Source organism: Haliaeetus leucocephalus, unplaced genomic scaffold, assembly GCF_000737465.1.
Source record: "Haliaeetus leucocephalus isolate CR32 unplaced genomic scaffold, Haliaeetus_leucocephalus-4.0 Scaffold145, whole genome shotgun sequence".
Classification (NCBI taxonomy): Eukaryota; Metazoa; Chordata; class Aves; order Accipitriformes; family Accipitridae; genus Haliaeetus; species Haliaeetus leucocephalus.
The window spans coordinates 627,537-646,654 of NW_010972581.1; the positions used below are offsets into that span (position 1 = coordinate 627,537).

At 40.2% G+C, this 19,118-nt stretch overlaps 1 protein-coding gene across 1 annotated transcript in view; it reads left to right on the plus strand.

The window, feature by feature from the left end:
- The window catches only part of TECRL (trans-2,3-enoyl-CoA reductase-like), a 65,232-nt gene that overhangs the window by 43,861 nt on the left and 2,253 nt on the right, over positions 1-19,118 (plus strand). Inside the window, exons 5-11 of the mRNA XM_010561457.1 lie at positions 6,562-6,677; positions 9,317-9,422; positions 11,152-11,224; positions 13,180-13,223; positions 16,959-17,016; positions 18,310-18,395; positions 18,822-18,867. Of these exons, the coding sequence (XP_010559759.1) occupies positions 6,562-6,677; positions 9,317-9,422; positions 11,152-11,224; positions 13,180-13,223; positions 16,959-17,016; positions 18,310-18,395; positions 18,822-18,867 (529 nt within the window). The remainder of the gene's footprint in view (positions 1-6,561; positions 6,678-9,316; positions 9,423-11,151; positions 11,225-13,179; positions 13,224-16,958; positions 17,017-18,309; positions 18,396-18,821; positions 18,868-19,118) is intronic.

Sequence of the window (19,118 nt, forward strand, 5' to 3'; positions counted from 1 at the left end):
ATGGTTTTATATTGTTTGTGCCTTTCCTTGGGCCACATATACTTTTGGCTCTTTGTTACTGCCCAGTGGCAGCGTGAAGTCAACTGATAAGGGGAGACCTCTCAAACTGCCCAGCAGTGGGGTTCCTCAGACGCGGTGTCTAATAAGGCAAACAGTGTTGCAATAATTTCTCTTGGTCCCAGCAACAAATGCCACAAGCTCACAATGAACGACGCCAGCGTGTCAATTTTTTCAGGTGCCAAAGGGAGTTAGGGAGGTACTAGGAAAATCAGTTTTGAGGGGTAAACATTTTAGTTGCTCTTGAGCACAGTACAGGCTGAAGAACCTATGCATAAGTGTTTATAGTCATACCCTTAAGTTTTCACTGCTTCAGGTGCAAAAAGAAGGTAGAGGGAATTCAGTAAGCATAAAGAGAACAAACTGTTTCTTTCAGTTATACACAGCTTTATGGTTAAACCCTTCCTGCTACTTAAGGAACAAAATGCTACTTGATGTAAGGTGCTAATAAAAGTAGACCCTTTCCTATTTGTATTCAGATTAACGAGAAAGGTTGACAATTTGTCAATCTGCGCAAAGTTGAGAAGTTTTAGTCCCTCTAGAATGCATAAGCCTGGCAAAATTATTTTGTATGGGGAATTTTTGCCCAACTCCATACTGCGGGTGAGGAGAGCACAAAGAGGAAAGTGAACCAGAGAGTGAACCAGTGTTTGAGAGGACCATGTGCCCCTTCGTCATTCTTTGCCCACCTTGTCTGGTGACCTTGACAAGTCACTGAATTTCTCTGTATCTCAGTTTCCAGATCTGCGGCAAGAAAGTAACAGTATTTTCCTCTTTGCAAAGTGCTTTGAGGCTCCTAGATAAAATACACTGTGCAAGAGCTAGTTGAGGTTATTAGTAATAGCCAGGTGTTAAAAAGCACTATTTCATTTATGTATCTACATAGCAGACAATAGATATACATTTTAAAATGATACACATTGTATGGCAGATTTCAAAATGCTGTCAAAGGCCTGTAAAGATTTTGCAGCAAATCTGAATTCACATTGGTGTTTGGTTACAAATAGAACTCGAGTGCTTTGCTGAATATGTATAGGTACAAACATATATAACATGGATATATGTGTGTGTATAAAAGCATTTGTTAATTTGCAGTAATTTTCCATTTTGAATAAGAAACAAGCAAAGGCTTATACTCTCAGGGAAGAATCCTGACCAAAGTATGAAGTGATCTGATGCCAAACCAGTGGTTTCGGACAGCTCAGTCTTGGGAGAAAGACAGGAGGAAGCTGGGATTTTACCTCCCTTTTCCCACAGAGGGAGCACAGGCCTGGCTCAGGGACAAACAGCACCCATCACACTGTTCACTCCCCAGCTCCTGAAGCTGGCCTGAGTCAGCTGCAATTTGCCTACAAAATCCTACAGCAAATCCATCTCTATCTCAGGTGTTTGCAGTAAATATTGAGCTGCAGCCTGAAATACTCTTAGACACCGAGTCACTGAAAAATCTGCCTAGGCAAGGGAAGTTTCAGGTGCCCCTGCATGCTCTATTTAAGTTTTGTAGAATGGGTTAGCCAGTTCCATGAGAACTGGAACAAAAATCATTGACTATTCAAGCAGCCCTTAAGAATTGTACTACCTGATGCAAAACTGCTGCTGTGGATTTTTGCAAACATGAAAATACAAAAATTTTTAAAAAGTGAAGATTTAGAGATGCTGCTAAAATTATGCCATTATCATCCCCAGGTAACTATATGGCCTTTAATGAGGTAGAAAAGCATATGAAGTAGAAATTAGTCCAGAAATTAATAATGTTTCTTAATGATCATTGGCTCAAGAGTACTTAGGGCTGGGATTGTAAAAGGAGTCCAAGGTAGTTAGATGCTAAGTTTAATGTGATTTGAGGACTTGGGGGGGTTCAACTGCCTGTTTCTCTTGGGTTTCTCAGAAATCCCAGCTGTGCTCTGTACCCTTGCACATAGTAATGGTCTGTCTGTCTTGTGTCAGTAGATCCTCCTCTTTATGCGGTACATACTGTTTCAGGCTGACTGTGGCTCAGACCTGCAACTAGTGACTTTGTCTAACATTTATCAGAGAAACTAAGCTCTGTCCATTAGATAATTTATATACTGCAGCTGCTTTTCCATCAAAATTACTCAGGACGTGCTTAAACTATTTTGTAGCTCTTGCTGTGCTGAGAATTTCAGGCAATGACCCAAAGTCATTGTCCTGGTTGCAGGTATTATCCTGATACCACACCCTCCACTTCCCCTGCTTGAACCCAGACATCCCATTGGCAGTGGAAGAGAAAATATCATGACCAGCAGTGATGAACTGGGAAAGTGCCCCTACATGGCATGGAAAGAACTGCGGGAAGGGATCAGTATGGAAATGGCCTTTCCTCAGCTCTGCTCTGCAGCTTGTCATACATGAGATAATGTGAGACTATGCCAAAAGGCAACATGATACAAGATAGGGTGTGTTGTGTGACATTAGAGAAAGGGCATGTCGTAAACATTACAGAGAGGAATTAGCTGATGCCCTCATGTGAAGATTGCTAATCCGTGGGCTGTTCATTTATAAAGATTCTGTTGGACTTTTTTCAGACTCTCTCCACTCCACACCCTCTGTTTCTAGCTTCCTTTTGTCCTTTTCTGCCTTTTCCCAACCAGTACACATGGTATTATTAACTCAAAACAAAAACCTTTCCATTCCCTGTAGTAGACCTGTTGGGATGGTGTCAGGCACTATGCCAGCTGCTCCTACCAGCCAGAAAATTCACCTCACATTCCCTCAAATAACTTTAAAGAGCTCCTTTCACCTCTGCTGCATTCTTATCTCCCTAAATATACCCTCTGCCTCTTAAGGTATGGAATTGTAATTCCTGACCTGGTTGTTACTCAGTTCAACAAGGTGTTACTGGCATGATCATCTCAACAGAGATAAAAGAAGCAGATACAATCTGGCTCATGCAAGATGAGATGCCTTGCTGGTTTGTGAATTAGCTATCCTGTATTGTTTTCCTATTTGTCTCATCATCTCTTGAATGATGGAGACTCCTACCTTAGCTCTCTTTTGACATATTTCAGATCTCAGTTTTGTTGTTTATGTAGTAAATGTTTCCAGTTTAGGTATTACTGAATCAGGTCCCCAAGGATCTGATAATTAAGACAGTTAAAGAAACTTGAGTTTAGCACCCTGTATGGTGCTCATGTCTGGAAGAGGTTTGATTCAACAACAGCACCGAGAATAAGAGGTATATGGAGTATATAATGCCAGACACTGAAGAGGAGAGAAGGAAGGTAAGAGAACTGGACATTGTACAAGATATAAAAAAGAGCGTACAGATGTGGGGCAAAAAGGGGCAATCTCTTGTTTTCTTTCTTCAGGGAGTTAATGATGAGCTCAACAGTTAAATTCTGTTGAGCTGTGCACATTGTAATAGAGATGTAATGCTCCTCCAGGAAAAGATCTTTGTGTTTACTATGGACCACCATACTTGGCTGCACCAAACACATCAAAATAATCTAGGCAGGCCCACAAGATGGTAAAGAAGAAGTAATTTTCTTCTAAACATTGGATTTTTTTACATTTCTACAGAAGAAAAATGCTCTGTGTTTTAAATAATCAGTTTTTTGTTCTTTACAAAATAGTATTTCTTTTGTCCAGAAACTACAAGCTATGATGTTATCATTTTCAGGGTTTTGTTTAAAATTTGACTATTATTTTTGCAAGATATGTCAGCCTGAACTAGTATCTTAGTAATTTTGTAGGTTTTTTGAGCATCTGTAGAAACGATAGCTTGAACTGATCCTTAACACAACTAATAACTCCCCAAGCCCAGCAAGTAGTCAGCTATAGGATGAATATGAAGACATTAGGCAGGCTTAATTGCATATATTCATTGAGACTTAATAGTAAAAGAATGGTGCTTTCCTTTGATTGCCAATGGTTAGAACCAATTGTAATTTTCTGTTAATTTAAGACTACTTTCCCTTCCACCTGCTTGAACTTGTGGGATTTTTAGCAGAGTGTCTCTGCCTGCCTTTCTGGAACTCACTTTTCCTTTCTGCTGAATTTAAAATCAGTGGGCCAAAGAAGGAGAACAGAGGTTGCAGCATGGGAGATGCAACAGAGGAAAGCAGACTGAAACTCACCCAAAATGTAAAAAATACCCCAAAACTGCTACAGCAAATGGAACCTCATCCTCTAAAACAGGATGCTACTGATCTTAATTATGTTCCAGCAGTGTGATGCATTTATGACAAAGGCAAATACAGTCCTGCCTGACAGACAATACCTACTTTGATTGCAAATCTCACAGCTGACCCTGGACCGCCTGCCTCCACATGGGCAATTAACACTTTGTGTCGGATGTCACTGACACACAGACAAGATGGGACCTTGTCCACAGCTTGTAAAGCACCCCGAGCATGCTGATATTGCTCACCTCCACAAACCCCAATGCAAGAGCTGCTGTTGGTGCTCTCAGATGCTTCTCTGATTGCTCTGATGGGAGGCTCTGCATCCCCCCTTCTACATCAAAAACAAGTCCTCACCCAGTCACAGGGATTCAGGTATCACATGGCTGGTAGCTTTGGTTGTTAAAAAGAGACTGGATTTTTTTACTAAATCCTGAAGCTTTCCTTCTCCTTGCAGCATCTGAAATCAGCCAGGGGGGAAGGGGGTAACACTTGGTGCAGTGACAAGTAACCACAACTTGGTGCTAAGTCCTGCCAAAATTTGCCTGGCAGCTTTGTAATATGCTCATGCCAAACAGATGATAAAAGCTGGCAGTTATGGGTGTATTTTGTGGTGCAACTCATGGCTGACAGAAAAAGCTACACTGAAGAAAGCAGCTCATTCCAATCTCTTATACTGACCTGCCCAGACCAGATTACCTGCACCTCTGTCTCCTATACCACCATTGTCTATATTTAGTCTATTAGTTTTCAATAGCAGAGGCTGTCTCTTACAGTGTTTGCAGAGTGCCTAACACAGTGGGCTCACAGTTAGGAAGAGACCCATACAACTGCTATTAGGACAAAACTCTAATAAGCCCTTGGGCTGTGGTGTGTTCCACAGCAATGTGGGTTCTTAGACACTCTTTGATTAAATGTTTTCATACACACACACACACATTTTTGGGACCATGCAGAGTCTAAATGGAGCACAGAAATCATGGTGTCACGTGGAACAAAAGAGAATTTGACATTTCTGTGGTAGCGAGTGCTGAAGTCTGTTACTTTTGGAGACAGTCCTGCTATGAAAGGGTGAAATTTCAAAAAGTTTCCACCTGTAGTAGAGGAAAAGAAATGGTACTGGGGGACCCAAATGAAGGAAACCTAATTGCAGAACATTTCTGCAGGAAAACCTTTCTGTTTCAAAGCTCTTCTGAAGAGGAATTAGAAGAACAGCCCACTGGGGTTCAGACTACCTGCCAAATACTACTTTTGAGAAAGGCAGTCTAAATTCAGTGTTGCTTTCTTAAGCCACAGGTATTTATCCATTACAATTCTATAGCAGTGCAAATAGCCACCTGAAAGCCAAATGGACCATTAGTTATGAATCTTCATCCCTTAAGCAATACTATGCACTTGAATTATGATTTGCCAGTTGCTGGTCCTTGTAAACATGGACCACACCATTTCCATTTTATTTTGAGATTCATTCCAGTGGGGACAGATGATGAAATTCAGACCTCACATCACTTTAACCACGTTTTACTTCCTCCAGCTGTTTGTAGCTTAAGAGTGTGCCCTGACAAAAGGCAATACAGGCTGTACCAAACCAAAGCCAGAATGTAAAACTGAGAGAGGCTCATGGCAGTCCTATAACTCTGCCTTCTCTCCCTGTGCCCATATGTCCTCTCTGCTCTCTGTGGCTAGCAGGGGTGGCAGTGGGGAGATGAAATTATTTCTTTCTGTTTTACAGGGTAACTTACTTGTCCAATCTGCCCACCACAGGCTACTTCTGCTGATGCCTGCACAGGGAGGAGTCCCACTTGGTCACTGAACAAAGGCTCAAAGCACCATATAACAGGCAGGCAGGTCCTGCTCTTCCACCCATCACCAAATTCCAAGCAATGATCCCTCCTTCCAGATGACTCTGCTAGCAACCAGGATTCAAAGCTATGTTTGTTTCTATCATGCTTGGTTGGCTTTCAACTGATATATCACTTAATTGCAAAAAACACTGGCAGAAAGCAAGCTGCCTTCAGCTTTTGGGCCTTGATTTTCAGTGTTATTTAGATTCCAAATAGGCATCTGATGGCACAGCCAAAAGTATAAAGGGGAGATAACTGTGATTTTGACCACCTTCCATGAAGCATTCCTGATGGGGCTAATGTTCTGCACAGAAACCTCTCTCTCATTTCCTAGATGGATTTTACTCCTTTGCTAAAGAGACAGCAGAAAACCCCCATGTGTCATTTAAGTCCTCAAAATGAAGCCAAAATGGCATTTGAAGGATGAATAGGTGTTGTGGATAGGGGCATTCTTTTTCTCATGCCTTTATTGGTACAATTTCCTACTCCTATACAGCTATTTTCTTTTTCATTTCTAGTTTTTTCTAACAGAATACACCGGGCCTCTTCTAATATATCTGCTCTTTTACATTCGCCTTTCAACTATTTATGATCAAGTGGAAAGTACGAAGAACTTCCGCCACCCAGTGGTTCAGTAAGTGACACTTGTGTGAACTGTTTTCCTGGAGAACGGGGAGCCGGACGGATGGAGATCTCATTTCCAGGGCTGAGAAGGTTACAAGGGGTGTGAGGCTGCATGCCTGGTCTCAGAGTCAGTGGGACTTTCAGCTTGTTCTTATCAATAGCGGTTTGGCATTTTAGCAGCCTGACCAAAAATGGGATCCCAGTTGCAATGGTCACTGCACTTGGTCACAATGGGACATGTAGTATTTTCCCCAAATAGTTTGCACTCTAGACAGCCTGAACAGAAGGTGAAATAATAAACACAGTGGGTAGTAACCCAAAGTCATGCTCGACAGAGAAGAGAGGACAAGACATCAGGTGTCCTGCTCCCAGTCTCTTTACAGTGCATTCCCACTCATAAGATAAGTAGCATCAGCATCCAGCACAGAAGATAACTACACCCACACCGGCTCTCACCTAAGCACAAGGAGGAATTTCAAGAGGTCTGCATGTCATGAGTCAGGTCAAGAACAACTGAGAAATTCAAAATAAGCACCATAGAAATTCAGAACTGGTAATCTGATTTTTGAAACTAGCCTCTTCAAACTGTAATTGTTCCCCAGGGCCATATGCAACATATTTGAGTTCTGAAAGACTTTTAAGAAGTAAAACACTTAAGTGACAAACAAAAATAAGGGCTCAGCCACTGTTATAGACCAGTGAAGAGCACAGGTTGTATCTAGCTGTACAGAAACAAATCAGAGGAGCTCATATATAAGTATAAACCAGATAGTTTTGCTTCTCTCCATCACTGGAACAGTGCTGCTAAAAAGGAAAATTAAACAGCTCTAATATAATACAGTAGGAGCTGACCACAAGGAAATGCAACCTGCTTAGTCTGCTAGAACTCAAGAGCATGCCAAAAAGCAATGAAGAGAGGACAGCCAAACAAGATAGCTTTTAACGACCTTTGACGGCCCCTGCCATTCCCAAGCCTTTTGAAGGACTCTGGAAGAAGCAAAGCAGACCTGATCAATAGGAGGGATTAAGAACTGTTACAGACAAGAAAGTGGCAAGCAGCTGTACACAATAACGCCAGGGAGGCTGAAGGCACTGCCACCACCAACCATACCCCTCCACAGGATAGTGGTTAATGCACCAGGCAGGCTGGGAAATTTCACAGTTAAGGAACTTCTCTTCAGTGTGATTGTCCCCATTCTGGGGGATTAGTGCCTGGCAGAGGGGTGGAGCATGATCAAGGAAAACCTGTTTGCTGCATAAGTTGGAGCACTGGGAGTGGGAGGGCACACAGGGAACTAGTAGCCTCAAGGAACTGTACAGCTTTTCCACAGCACTTTTTGCACACTATGATTGCAGAATCAGAGGAGCTGGTATACAGCAGAGAAACACAGTGAGTAATAATACCATTTACAGATGGAGGAACAGAGACTTGGAGAGACATTAAGGGAGTTAGTGGAGCTGGGAATGAGAACACAGACTAGTTGAATTCAAACCCAGAGCTGCAAGAGGCTTGCCTTCCTTCTCTTGCTCATACACTTAAAAGGAGAGAGTTTCTGGAAGCACAGAAGAGCCAGCAATGCTTTTACCCTGTTTCAAGTGGGCAAGGGGTGTGCAGAATCCTTCCAGTGACCACTCCTTAATGGGTTCATCTGAGGTCCCCATCCTTAGCCAAATTAATTTTAAAATTCCCAGCAAAGCTGGAAGTTTGCTCTAGAATTTGGAGAAGTTGTTAATTGTTTGAAATTTCCTTAGCTCAACTCTCTCTGGTTTAATTACTTTGAAATTGTTTAATCTTTGACTCCGGCTACTGTACAAGGTGCATAATAAAAGTATTTGAGATTTCGCATGCTGAAAACCAGTTTTTATTTACGTCTTGTAATTGGTTTGCAGTGAGACAGGCTCTGGTAGTATGGTAAATGTAACCAAGATAAAATGACACCAGGAATCACTCTTGACATTTGTTTCTGAAACTCAATCTCTATGAGCTGCAACTCATTCTCGGAAGCAAATCAGCAATGCCCATTATTGTTTCATAATATTCCTCAAAAGACAATCAGTATAATAATTTCTACAACAATTACCTCATTTCTTTATAACGGGTAACAAAAAAGCCATCAGAATGGATTAACTTTGCAACAAAATCTCATTTTGCGTCCACAAGGAAATGAAATATAAACTACCTCCATGCAGCTACTTGAGTTGGCAAAGGACGAGGAAACCATTCAGAAGAGATTCAGAATGTTTTTAAATGTCAGGCACATCCTACAGGAGCATTAAGGTGGCCTTAAAATGTGGGAGATGTCTTTTGGAAAAGCACAGCAGGCGCCTGCTTGTATACACAGCTGTCCTGTTTTAATGTCTTGTCAGGGCTATGTATCACATTCAGAGCTCAAGGAGCTCTTTTTAATTCACGGCTAGTAAAAATAAGTTGCTTCCCTGCAAAATGAAAGCAACTTTGTATAACACTGAAAATGATTCTATTAATCTTTGGTTCCAGATGCTTCAATTAAGACAATATCTTAAATCCCAAGATTTCAGTGTGACTGCAGTTTTGCAATATTAGTCCTTATTCCTTTTGTGACATTAAACTGTGAAGTAATAAAAAGCAATCTTTCACTTACCTTAATTTCCTTTCTTTTTTTCTTCCAGTTTGGCCTGCTTCTGCCATTGTTTACACTACATCAGACATCTTCTGGAGACGTTATTTGTTCACAAGTTTTCGGGAGGGCACACTCCTCTGAAAAATATGATAAAGGTGACAATATGTTTATCATTTTGTGTAAGAGAGAATATCCTTATATCAAAGCAGTCCTTGGGAGAAGATAGGAAAATAAAAAATTAATTTATTTTCTAGCTCCAGGAATTATGATTAGTCAAAATACAAATATAGGAAGAATTTCAGGGCCATGTCCCCAAGGACATGAATTGAAATCAATGTCCATTTTAGCTCCTGCATGTCAATGTCCACTTTGACTCATCCACCCAAGGGGCTGATTGTCATGTCCAGGACATTTTTCAGACTGAATGCTATTTTATTATGAGATATGCTGCTGCAACATCTAGCAATGCTGACAGAAATCACACTCCACTTCCTCGGTGCAATATAAATACAGAGCAAGAGACAGGCCTTGCATCAGGAAGCGAAAATCAAATTACAAGGAGGAAAAAAAAATATATTCTCCTTCTATAGATGGAGGCCTCAGGAAGATACTGAGCTGGCCTAAAGTCTTCTGTCTCCCAAAGCCTCCCAAATTTCAACTGTGTGTCATTACTTATAGGCTCTCCTTTCTTTTATTTCACATACTCAATCTCTGTCATTTTGTATCACCCCTCCCCCTCCATCCCATTCAGTGTGATGTAAAGACCCTCCCTTTGCAATACATTTAAGATTTTAGTGAAGAAGACAAATGTATGGCCATGATAGGGGGCTAGACTCAATTCCAGTCAGAAAGGAGCTAATGAGATGCGCAGCTAGAGATGTTGTTTTACAATCCAGAGTGTTTAAAAAAAAAAAAGAAAAAAAAAGAAGAGGAATATAAGCTGAACGGCTTTGGAACCAGAGTGCCATTTCCAAAGTGATTCATGCTTGTGGGAGTTAGACCAACAGTTACTGTTATTCCCTCGTGTACCACAATGGCATTGCATAAAAAGATTAAAAAGACAAATCCTGACTTGCGACCCTACTTATCGGATGGAGCTGTAGCCAGTCGCAGCACACTGCTCTTCCCGAGCATGGGACCCTTAACCTAGACATGTAGAAAGGCTTTATGCAGTCTCCAGGGTGGTTTTGGTTGTTTGGCTGGTGGGTTTTTTTTTTGCCTTGTACCAAAGATGGGAGCAGTGACCCCTACGAAGGGCGAGAACAAGATTGCATTATCTCTGTTTGGGCTTTCCCAAGCCCACGGCTTCAGTCACCAAGCAAAGGCAGGTGGGGTGCTGCTTTTTAACAAGAGGATGAAGTGGGGCTGAATCCATGGCAGTAGATGCAGTGTGTGACTCAAATATCTTTATAGGAACGGTGTGCCTTTTTTTTGCCAGGGTTAAACCAGGCCTACTCAGTTTTACTCTTCATTGTCTCAGCTGGTTTAGTGTTCTGTTTGGCTAGCTCTGTCTTGCCTGGAAATGCTGAGTTTAAGGTATAGTAGCAGCTCAGCTGTGTTAACCAGCCCTAGACTTTTAATAGTACAACTCAGAGAAAAGTGCCCTTCAGCAACAGAATCAAATAAGGAGAAAACAAATGTCAATTCCTACAACAGGCATAAAACACATTCAACGCAGACCAAAAAATCTACACTGTGTGTCCTTCTATATTTTTTTTAGTGGCTTCATAGCATCTTGAAAAGTTCTCTATTCTGTCTCAAGAAGCTACTGCAAAGTCTTTCAATGATCATCTGGGTTTTGCACTTACCAGAATTTATAAAGTTACAGTTTGTACTTGCTTATCACCCTTTCTAACAAAAAAAAGTATCTTTTGTCCCTTCCAGGGCTGTGCCTTTTACTGGGGATTCACTTCCTGGATTGCATACTACATCAACCATCCACGATATACGCCACCATGTATGTATAAGTAGAGCACAAAACTGACCTTGGTTTTAAAAAGTTTTTGGTATGCAACCTTAAGACCTCCAAAATCAATAGATGGCTCCCACATGAGATCGTATGACTCATCTAGCCAGAGATTAGCCTTTAGTCCCTGTCAGAAGGAAGACTGTTGTGCAGAAGGCACTCCTGCTGTGCCACTGCATGTACGTTCCTGTTCAGTGACAGTCAATCGCTGTCCAGTTTTATGAACTGGAAATATTGGCCCAGCCGAGAAAACACAAAGATTGATATATTTTGCTCATCTTCACAGTATTTGTATTAAGAATGCAGGAGAGAACTAGAGCTGGCTGCATTTTCTTGGAGGAAATATTTATTTGCTAAAGATACATCCTTTTCATGAAAATTAAGATTTTTAATTTTTTTTTGGTGAGAAACCAGTAAAAGTCAAGCAGATACTGCTGATAATAATGAAAAAAATCCTATGCTTTTTGCTTCCAGATTTCATTCATCATTTTGTTCCCTCTCATTATATTTTATTGTTGCACTGCTGTTTCTTCACGTTTTTTTTTCTTCTTGTTTACTCTTCGAGCTTTTGCTTCTTTTGAGCATAATTGGCATAAGTTTTGTTTCCTGCTACTTTACTTTCTTGTGACACCTTAATCTTTCTTTTTCTCTGCATCTTATACTTATCTATGAGCTTTGGGAACAAAGAGTTTGCTTTGCCTTTTATATTTACACTCAGTTAAATTACTAATTTTTTAAAAAAATTTCTCCTACATGGTATTTGCTTTCCTTTCAAAATAGTACAAAATTTCTGTTCCAAAATGATGTGATTCATTGAAAGACAGTTAAATTTGGTGTGGCTTTAACAGTAATGCTGTGAACAATGTTGAAACCTCCCTAGACAGTTTTTAGCAGTCTGGGCCATCAAATCAGTAGTTGCAGCTTCTTTATAGAGGAAACCATTTGTTCAAGACAGCTTTCCAACAGAGAAAGCATTCAGAAGAAGTACTTCTAATTGCTTGTCTCTGCCTTAAAATGACAGTCATAGGTACATGGGTCTAATGCTGGGGATCACCAGCCCTCTGGCATAGTTAGCTGGATCAGTAAAACATCGATGGTTTATTTGAATGCAGGAGAGGGTGACCTCCGCAGCCATATCCAGAGATGGCTGGTTTGGGGACAGGTAAGGAAAGGCAAGCAGAATGCTATGCAGGAGTGTAAATTAAACCAGCGCATGCCCTTGGCACCGCAGAGGAGTCGTGTGCCAGCAGAGAAAAAGGGTTCTCAAAAGTAAAGGTTCAGTGAGACTTGGTCAGGGAAGTGAGGTACATACACGTGGTTTGTGTCCCTCAACTATAACCAAGGTTTACTTGGGAACTGTAAACCTTTGGAGATGAACATGACACAGCACTACAGTGATCTGGGGACAACGGAAAAAGGGAGAGGGCAGGCAAAGGGCAGGTAAAAATTCTAAAGGCTAAATATTTTTCTTGCATGGTGAGACTGTGTAGCAGACAATGGCTATATAGTAAAGCCTCACTCCAAAAAAAAAAAAAAAAGGAAAAAGTAATGGATAGGTTATATCTTGGGTTCTCTGCTCATGGGATACAAGGGCCTGTGATTCCTGGCCTGGTTCTGCTGATGACCTTCACTTCATCCCTCCTCATGCCTTTCCAAGGAAATTAACACCACCAGCTGCTTTGATGAAGCACTTGGATATGTGAAGCTGACAAATACTAGAAGAAGTTAGGTGAAAACTACCTTGAGATCAGTGGTGAAGAGACTGGCATTTCTAGAGTGTTGTTACTATTTGCATTGTCTTCATATTGTGTGTGATAATATCAATTCTTTCTGCAGAGCCTGTCAGGAAAGAAGTATTTCTGCTCCTCAGCACTAGATTAATTTCACCCATAGCAAACTATGTGCATACTGTAAAATGCAATTTATAATTTTGTTCTGTTTTCTAGCATTTGGCCACAGACAAGTTTCTTTTGCTGCCCTTGCTTTTCTGGTACGTACAAAAATAAAGTTTTATTAATGACTATGGAATAGGAGTAACTCCCGATTTAGCAACATACAGTAAGGCTGCTATGCATTTGTGTGTATATATATATATATATATCTCCATGCCCATAGCCCTGTGTCCTTTGACTGGATTTAGTGATAATCTATTACGGTTTCTAGGCCAGGAAGTCTCCTAGTACTGTTTACCTATAGAAAGCTTTCTGAGAGCCATGAAAACATCATCAGCATTATTACTACTCATAATTGTGTAAAAACACAGGTACTTAGACTGGAACTTGCCATTTTTATAACATTGAAGAATTACATCCTAAGCAGACTTTGTGATAGTACTGTGCGCCCTGAATAACTTAACCTCAACAGCTATTAAAAACAATAAAAACAATCCCTGCCAAAGTGGGTTAAGCCAAGGGAAAGCGCAGGCGACAAAGGATGGCTGAGACTACTGAACCTGATGTTTGAATGAACAGAACCATATAGTGAGACAGAGGCTCAGTAAGAAATTCTCACGTGGAAATGTATATTCTCTTCCGTCCTCTGTAAGCATTGCACTTGGAAATGCTGTGTGTTGACTTTCCCGAGTAATCATGGGTCAGTAACCAAAACGGTCAGCCTCTTTGAAAGTCAGATACAATTCAGTTTCTAGAAACATAACAAGAAGATGAGACAGTAACTTGTCTAGGCTTCTTCAGGCAAACACTATTCAGAAAAGCATTCAAACAACTCCTTGCAATATTATATGCTTTTGTAAATTCGGGACCCTTAAAGATCCCAGTTTTGGCAGTGTTTTTCTCTGGGGTTGGCCATGCAGTTCTCAGCTTTTCCTGCTCTAATAAAGTATAGCAAAGACAAGTAAAATACTCATATGAAGAAGTTCACGCACTCAATGAGGCTCTACAGCCGAAAGCAATAATTCTGTACTGTGGAGACAGGAGGTTGTGGCAGCTGTAGGCAGTGGTGCGCCCAGAACCTTACTGTCTGCACCCTTCCCAAGCTCAGGAGTTACTTGAAAAGCAACCAACCGCTTGTCTGAATATTCACTGCTACCAGTAAAACTAGCCCTCATCAAAATCTCTGCATAGAAAAAGCCTCCTTTTCTAGTGAAACATCCTTCCTCGCCTCAATATAACAGGCCCTACTATAGCTTTTATGGAAAATGCCTCCATCAAGCAAAGAGATGAGTCCTGTTGGGGGTATTTGCTATAAAACATGGCCAACCCCTTCAGATCTGCATCAGCACCTGGTCTGTGGTCTGAATTCTTGTAGCTCTTTTGAGAACTTCCTACCCATGGAAACTCAAAGCCTTTCCCTTTCAGACCTTGTTCTGGCAGGTTCCCAGACAATGAATTTAAAACAGCAACATACAGAATAAAATAACATGAATCTGTTTTCACAGGTTTCTAAAACATACAAATAAAATATTTGGAAGATGTCTTTTCTTTTCCTCTTTTAACGCTTGTCTTTGTTACATATCCTGATTTAAGTGTATACATCTGCAGCTGCAGTAAACAACAGTACTGAATAATCTGAAGAGTGTCAGCAGGCCCTTCTGATTCTCATAGTTTGAGAAATCACTCTAAGCTTTGCAGGGATGTTTTTCTCATAGGGTCACATGGAATATAAAGAGGGGGAACAGTACGTAGACTTCAATATTTTAGCAACATAAATATGGTAAGCATTTTTCCTGCTGTTCCCCACTGCCCCATATTTTATATCTGAGACACTGACTAAGGACTAGCTTACATTTAGCAGTACTTCTCAATACAGAGCATTAGCAGCCACATTTATAAAGAGGGACATAACAGCTAATTACAGCAGAACGCAGCTGCAGAGTCAAAGGTAAGCCAATAAAAATCCCTGCAGAAATGCCCTTTGCTTGCTTTACTTAGAATTGATTATAGAATTAGTAGGTGTTAACTACAGTGTGTGAATCTCTCTTGCTTCACAATAGTATGGGCATTGCATGTTTCAGTATGTATAGTGTTTCACAAAAACACTTTTAACTTTGAAACTTTTTTCTTTAAAATAATAGTAATCAGAAAAAAATCATGTTCCTAGCTCATAATTGGAAGTACGTAAATTAAAACTACTTCTATTGCTATGGCTAGAATTATAGCTTCTGATATGGTATTTTATAATAGAATCTCCTTTTCTGGCTATTTAGTGTTTTACATCTGGTGTTTATGATAGATGACAGCCAGTTAGTTGTAATTAAAAAACATAAAAGGACTGCAGGATTTGACCCATGACTACATATCCATGCAGAATAACAGCTTTGCTGATAGAACTGATTTAAACTTTCCTGACAAAACCCACAGAAATCTCTCTGCCAAAAAGAGGAAAATTCTTTAGCAATGCTATCTATCTACAATATTCTTTCAGAAAATGGCACATTTCAATACAAAATGAAGTTACATATTCCTTTCAATTAGTTGTAATTGAAGATTGTAATGGATGACTTTCAGAATTGGCTTTAAAAAATTACAATTGGATTTCTTTTTTTCTGTATTAATTTTGTGACTTTACACTTTTAATGTCTCTAGGTTTTAGCACTCCTCCTTTTTATTTTAATTTCTTAATTTTTTCCAGCCTTGTAAAATTTAGAATGACAAATGATATAAGAAAACACAACTTTTTAACACTGCATTTTTTTAATTTGAGAGGAGAAATCAGTCTTCAAACCCAGAAATGAATAAAAATGTTCAATTCAGTCCAAGACTGAAATGTATACAGAATTTTGGTTTTCTTCACAAAGCTGGGGAAAAATTAAAAAAATAAAATTAGACTGCTGTACTGACAGGCTTTCTTTTCAAGGAATTGAAACTGGTTTTCCTACCAGTTCTCATATTAAAAATTGGCAGTGATTGGGTTTGATTCTACAGTAGTTGTAATTGATGAAGTACTGAAAGCCACAAGCAAATCTGAAATACCTTGTACTACATGCTATATAACCAAGTGGGGAGACATGGTACCTCTTCCAAAGATTTAAACCATCTAAATATTAAAGACCAGGTTTGAGAGGTTGGTTAAGGCTGGAAATGGCATAACCAGAGAGTAGCAGAACGAGGAATAATACTGGCTCCTTTCATTTTTCAATTCCCAACTACTATCTATTCGACCAGTCTGCCCTTCAGAGAACCGCTACCTTTTTATTCACCCTGGTTTTCCTTCCTCTGACTTACCTAAAGAACCGGTTACCATACTCTGTAACTGGCATAACAGAGGTGTTAAGCTGAACACCTTTCAAAGTGTGTGTAGGAAGAGGGTAGGCACATTAACTCATGACATCTTTACAAAACCAGTGGTCAACTTTTCACCTGCTTCTTTGGAGCCTGGATTAAATCCAAATCCTGACAATGATGTTCGGTTCAGAAAAGTATCTTGCTAAATTCCTTAGACCCCAGGGAGCCTCTCCGATCTCCCCAGACCAAAGCATGTTGCACATGCTGGGTATGAGAACCACACTGAAGGCATGCCTGCAATGAACTCGGCGGAGCTGAAACGTGGGCTTTCATCCCCAGGCTGTGCCCGCGGTGCTCACTAGACACTTGTGTGTTTGACAGAGATCACAGAATGTATTTCCTGTGGGAGAGTCATTTCAGAGTACACATCTTCTAGATACAGAGACTAGAGTTTTAATGGGGGGATTCTGGTTACGCACTGCAACGGAGTTACCGCAGCATTTTAGGGATACAACTAAAAATATGTTTTTAATGTCTTGCAGATGTGTGAAGCTGGAAATCACTTTATCAATGTAACTTTAGCTCACCAAAATCATTCAGGTCTGTCTTTGTTGTCTGTTTGTCTATTTAAGACTGAAGTGTGCTTAACCTATCCATCTTCTGCTGGTATACAGTAATTTATGTATCCACATCCACAGAATAAAGAAAGATGAAGTAGGTACCATGCCATTGGTATAACATCTTCAAAATAAATGTGGTGACAAGGAAACATTAGCAACACTGTTATTGTTTCAAAGCTTATAGCAAACTTATCTTAATTAGACACAACTGCAATTTAAATATGGATTTAAGCATGGAAGTTCTCTAAAGCATCCTGTTGACTGACAACAGAGGATTCCATTTTAAATATGTTTGAAAAACTTTTAAACTAGACTGCAGAGTTTTTAGGTACATGCATCTCATGCAAAGATAACACACACCTATATATACAAATACACAAAGATAGACTCATGAATACCTACACAGGCATCAAAGTATATATACGCTCTTAAAAGGCTGCTCCAAGCATAGGTTTTCAGGATCTTTCGTACCATGAGAATAAAAGTTATATACTAGAAAGTAAAATATATTTTCAGATAATAATAGTATAATTCCTACTATAACACTGTATTCAAGAAAATACTTTATCACAGTATGATCAACTTCACACACTGACGTCAGTTTCTAGTCTGGAAAACTTTTGATGTGCTGTGGTTAGGCAGGTCCTTATGTTCTTTGTTGCAAGGGGCCTAATTCAGTTTAAAAACAGCAAGACCCAAATAATTCATCTGCATTCTCAGTGCCTACAAGTATTGAAGATAACATTGTTGCCAGAACTTAAAAATGAAATGTTGCGTATATGGCTTTTTGTGAGTTTTATCTGTGGCTGTAGAGAGTCATCTTGTTAGCTCTGGAGTTGTTTTCCTGTTCTACCCTGGGATGAAGGATGAAGATGCGAGAGGGGACAGGTTCATGTTCCTGAGTCAGGCTGAATAAGATACAGCTGCATCCTTTACATCCCAGAAGAGTGCCCTTAGCCCTCGCCCGCTGGCTAGCCCGCATTAAACTACTTGTCTCTCTTCCTCTGAACAAAGGTCGCATCCTTTGGACATGCCAGACCTTCCTGTAAAAAAAGATACATGGCTCACTAAGCAGCATTCTCACTAGGATAAATACAGCTTTTGCTGTCTCAAAAGATTTCACTGAAACTTTTCTAACAAGTGGTACTCTGGGAGCATTGGCCAAGGGGATGGCTGTTACACAGGCAAGTTATAAGGCTCAGTTCCCCTCCCTGTACTGAAACTGGTTTTGTCTGTTTGGTTTTTTTTTTCCTTCTTTTTTCCTTTCATAAAGGAAGTAAAGCCTGTTTTCCAAGTCCAACTTACAACCCCTTCACGTGGCTCTTCTTGCTGGTATCCTGTCCCAACTATACATACGAGGTACATGACTTTCTTCTGCTTACATGCAAAGGGTAGGTGGTTAACTGTGTCACAGCTTTTGCCTGCAGAAAATCTGCAATGCCTCCACGCAGTTCCCTCTGCTCATCAATCATTATGTTCTGTACGTCAGAGTCTCCTTGCTCCCACAAATGTTTTGCCACCAGACCCTTCTTTTCCCTCGCATCAATATCATGACTCTTGTGTATATTGCCCTCCACTACAGACTTCCCAGTGATCCAAGGATTTACCACCTATCTCCTCACCCCATCCAGCACACTGCAGGTTTCCTTTCTAGCTATTTTTCCTCTTCCATTTCCAGTACAAGTATCATGCTCTTCTTCCAGGAAGAGCTTTCGAAAACTTGTCCTTTTGCTTTACATAAAGTATACAATTAACAGATTAACAGTGCTTTTTTCTTTGCAACAGGTTGGGTCTTGGATTAGTTTCACAGTGATGACACAAACCCTGCCAGGTAGGTTTGAAACAGAATGAAGATAGCCTCTAAATAATGGACGTAAATTCTGAAAATATAAAATTTGCCAAAAAATTTATAGCATATGAAATATTGCCATCGAATCCCCCTTGTGACATGATTGTATAAACTTTCAAAGTCCTACCCTCAGAAAGCTGCAGAGAGCATGAACACTACTGCAACACCTTCTTTTGATCAAAACCAGCTCTCTGCTTTTTGTGAAATATTGTTTTTTCTTCTGTTTCCCCAGT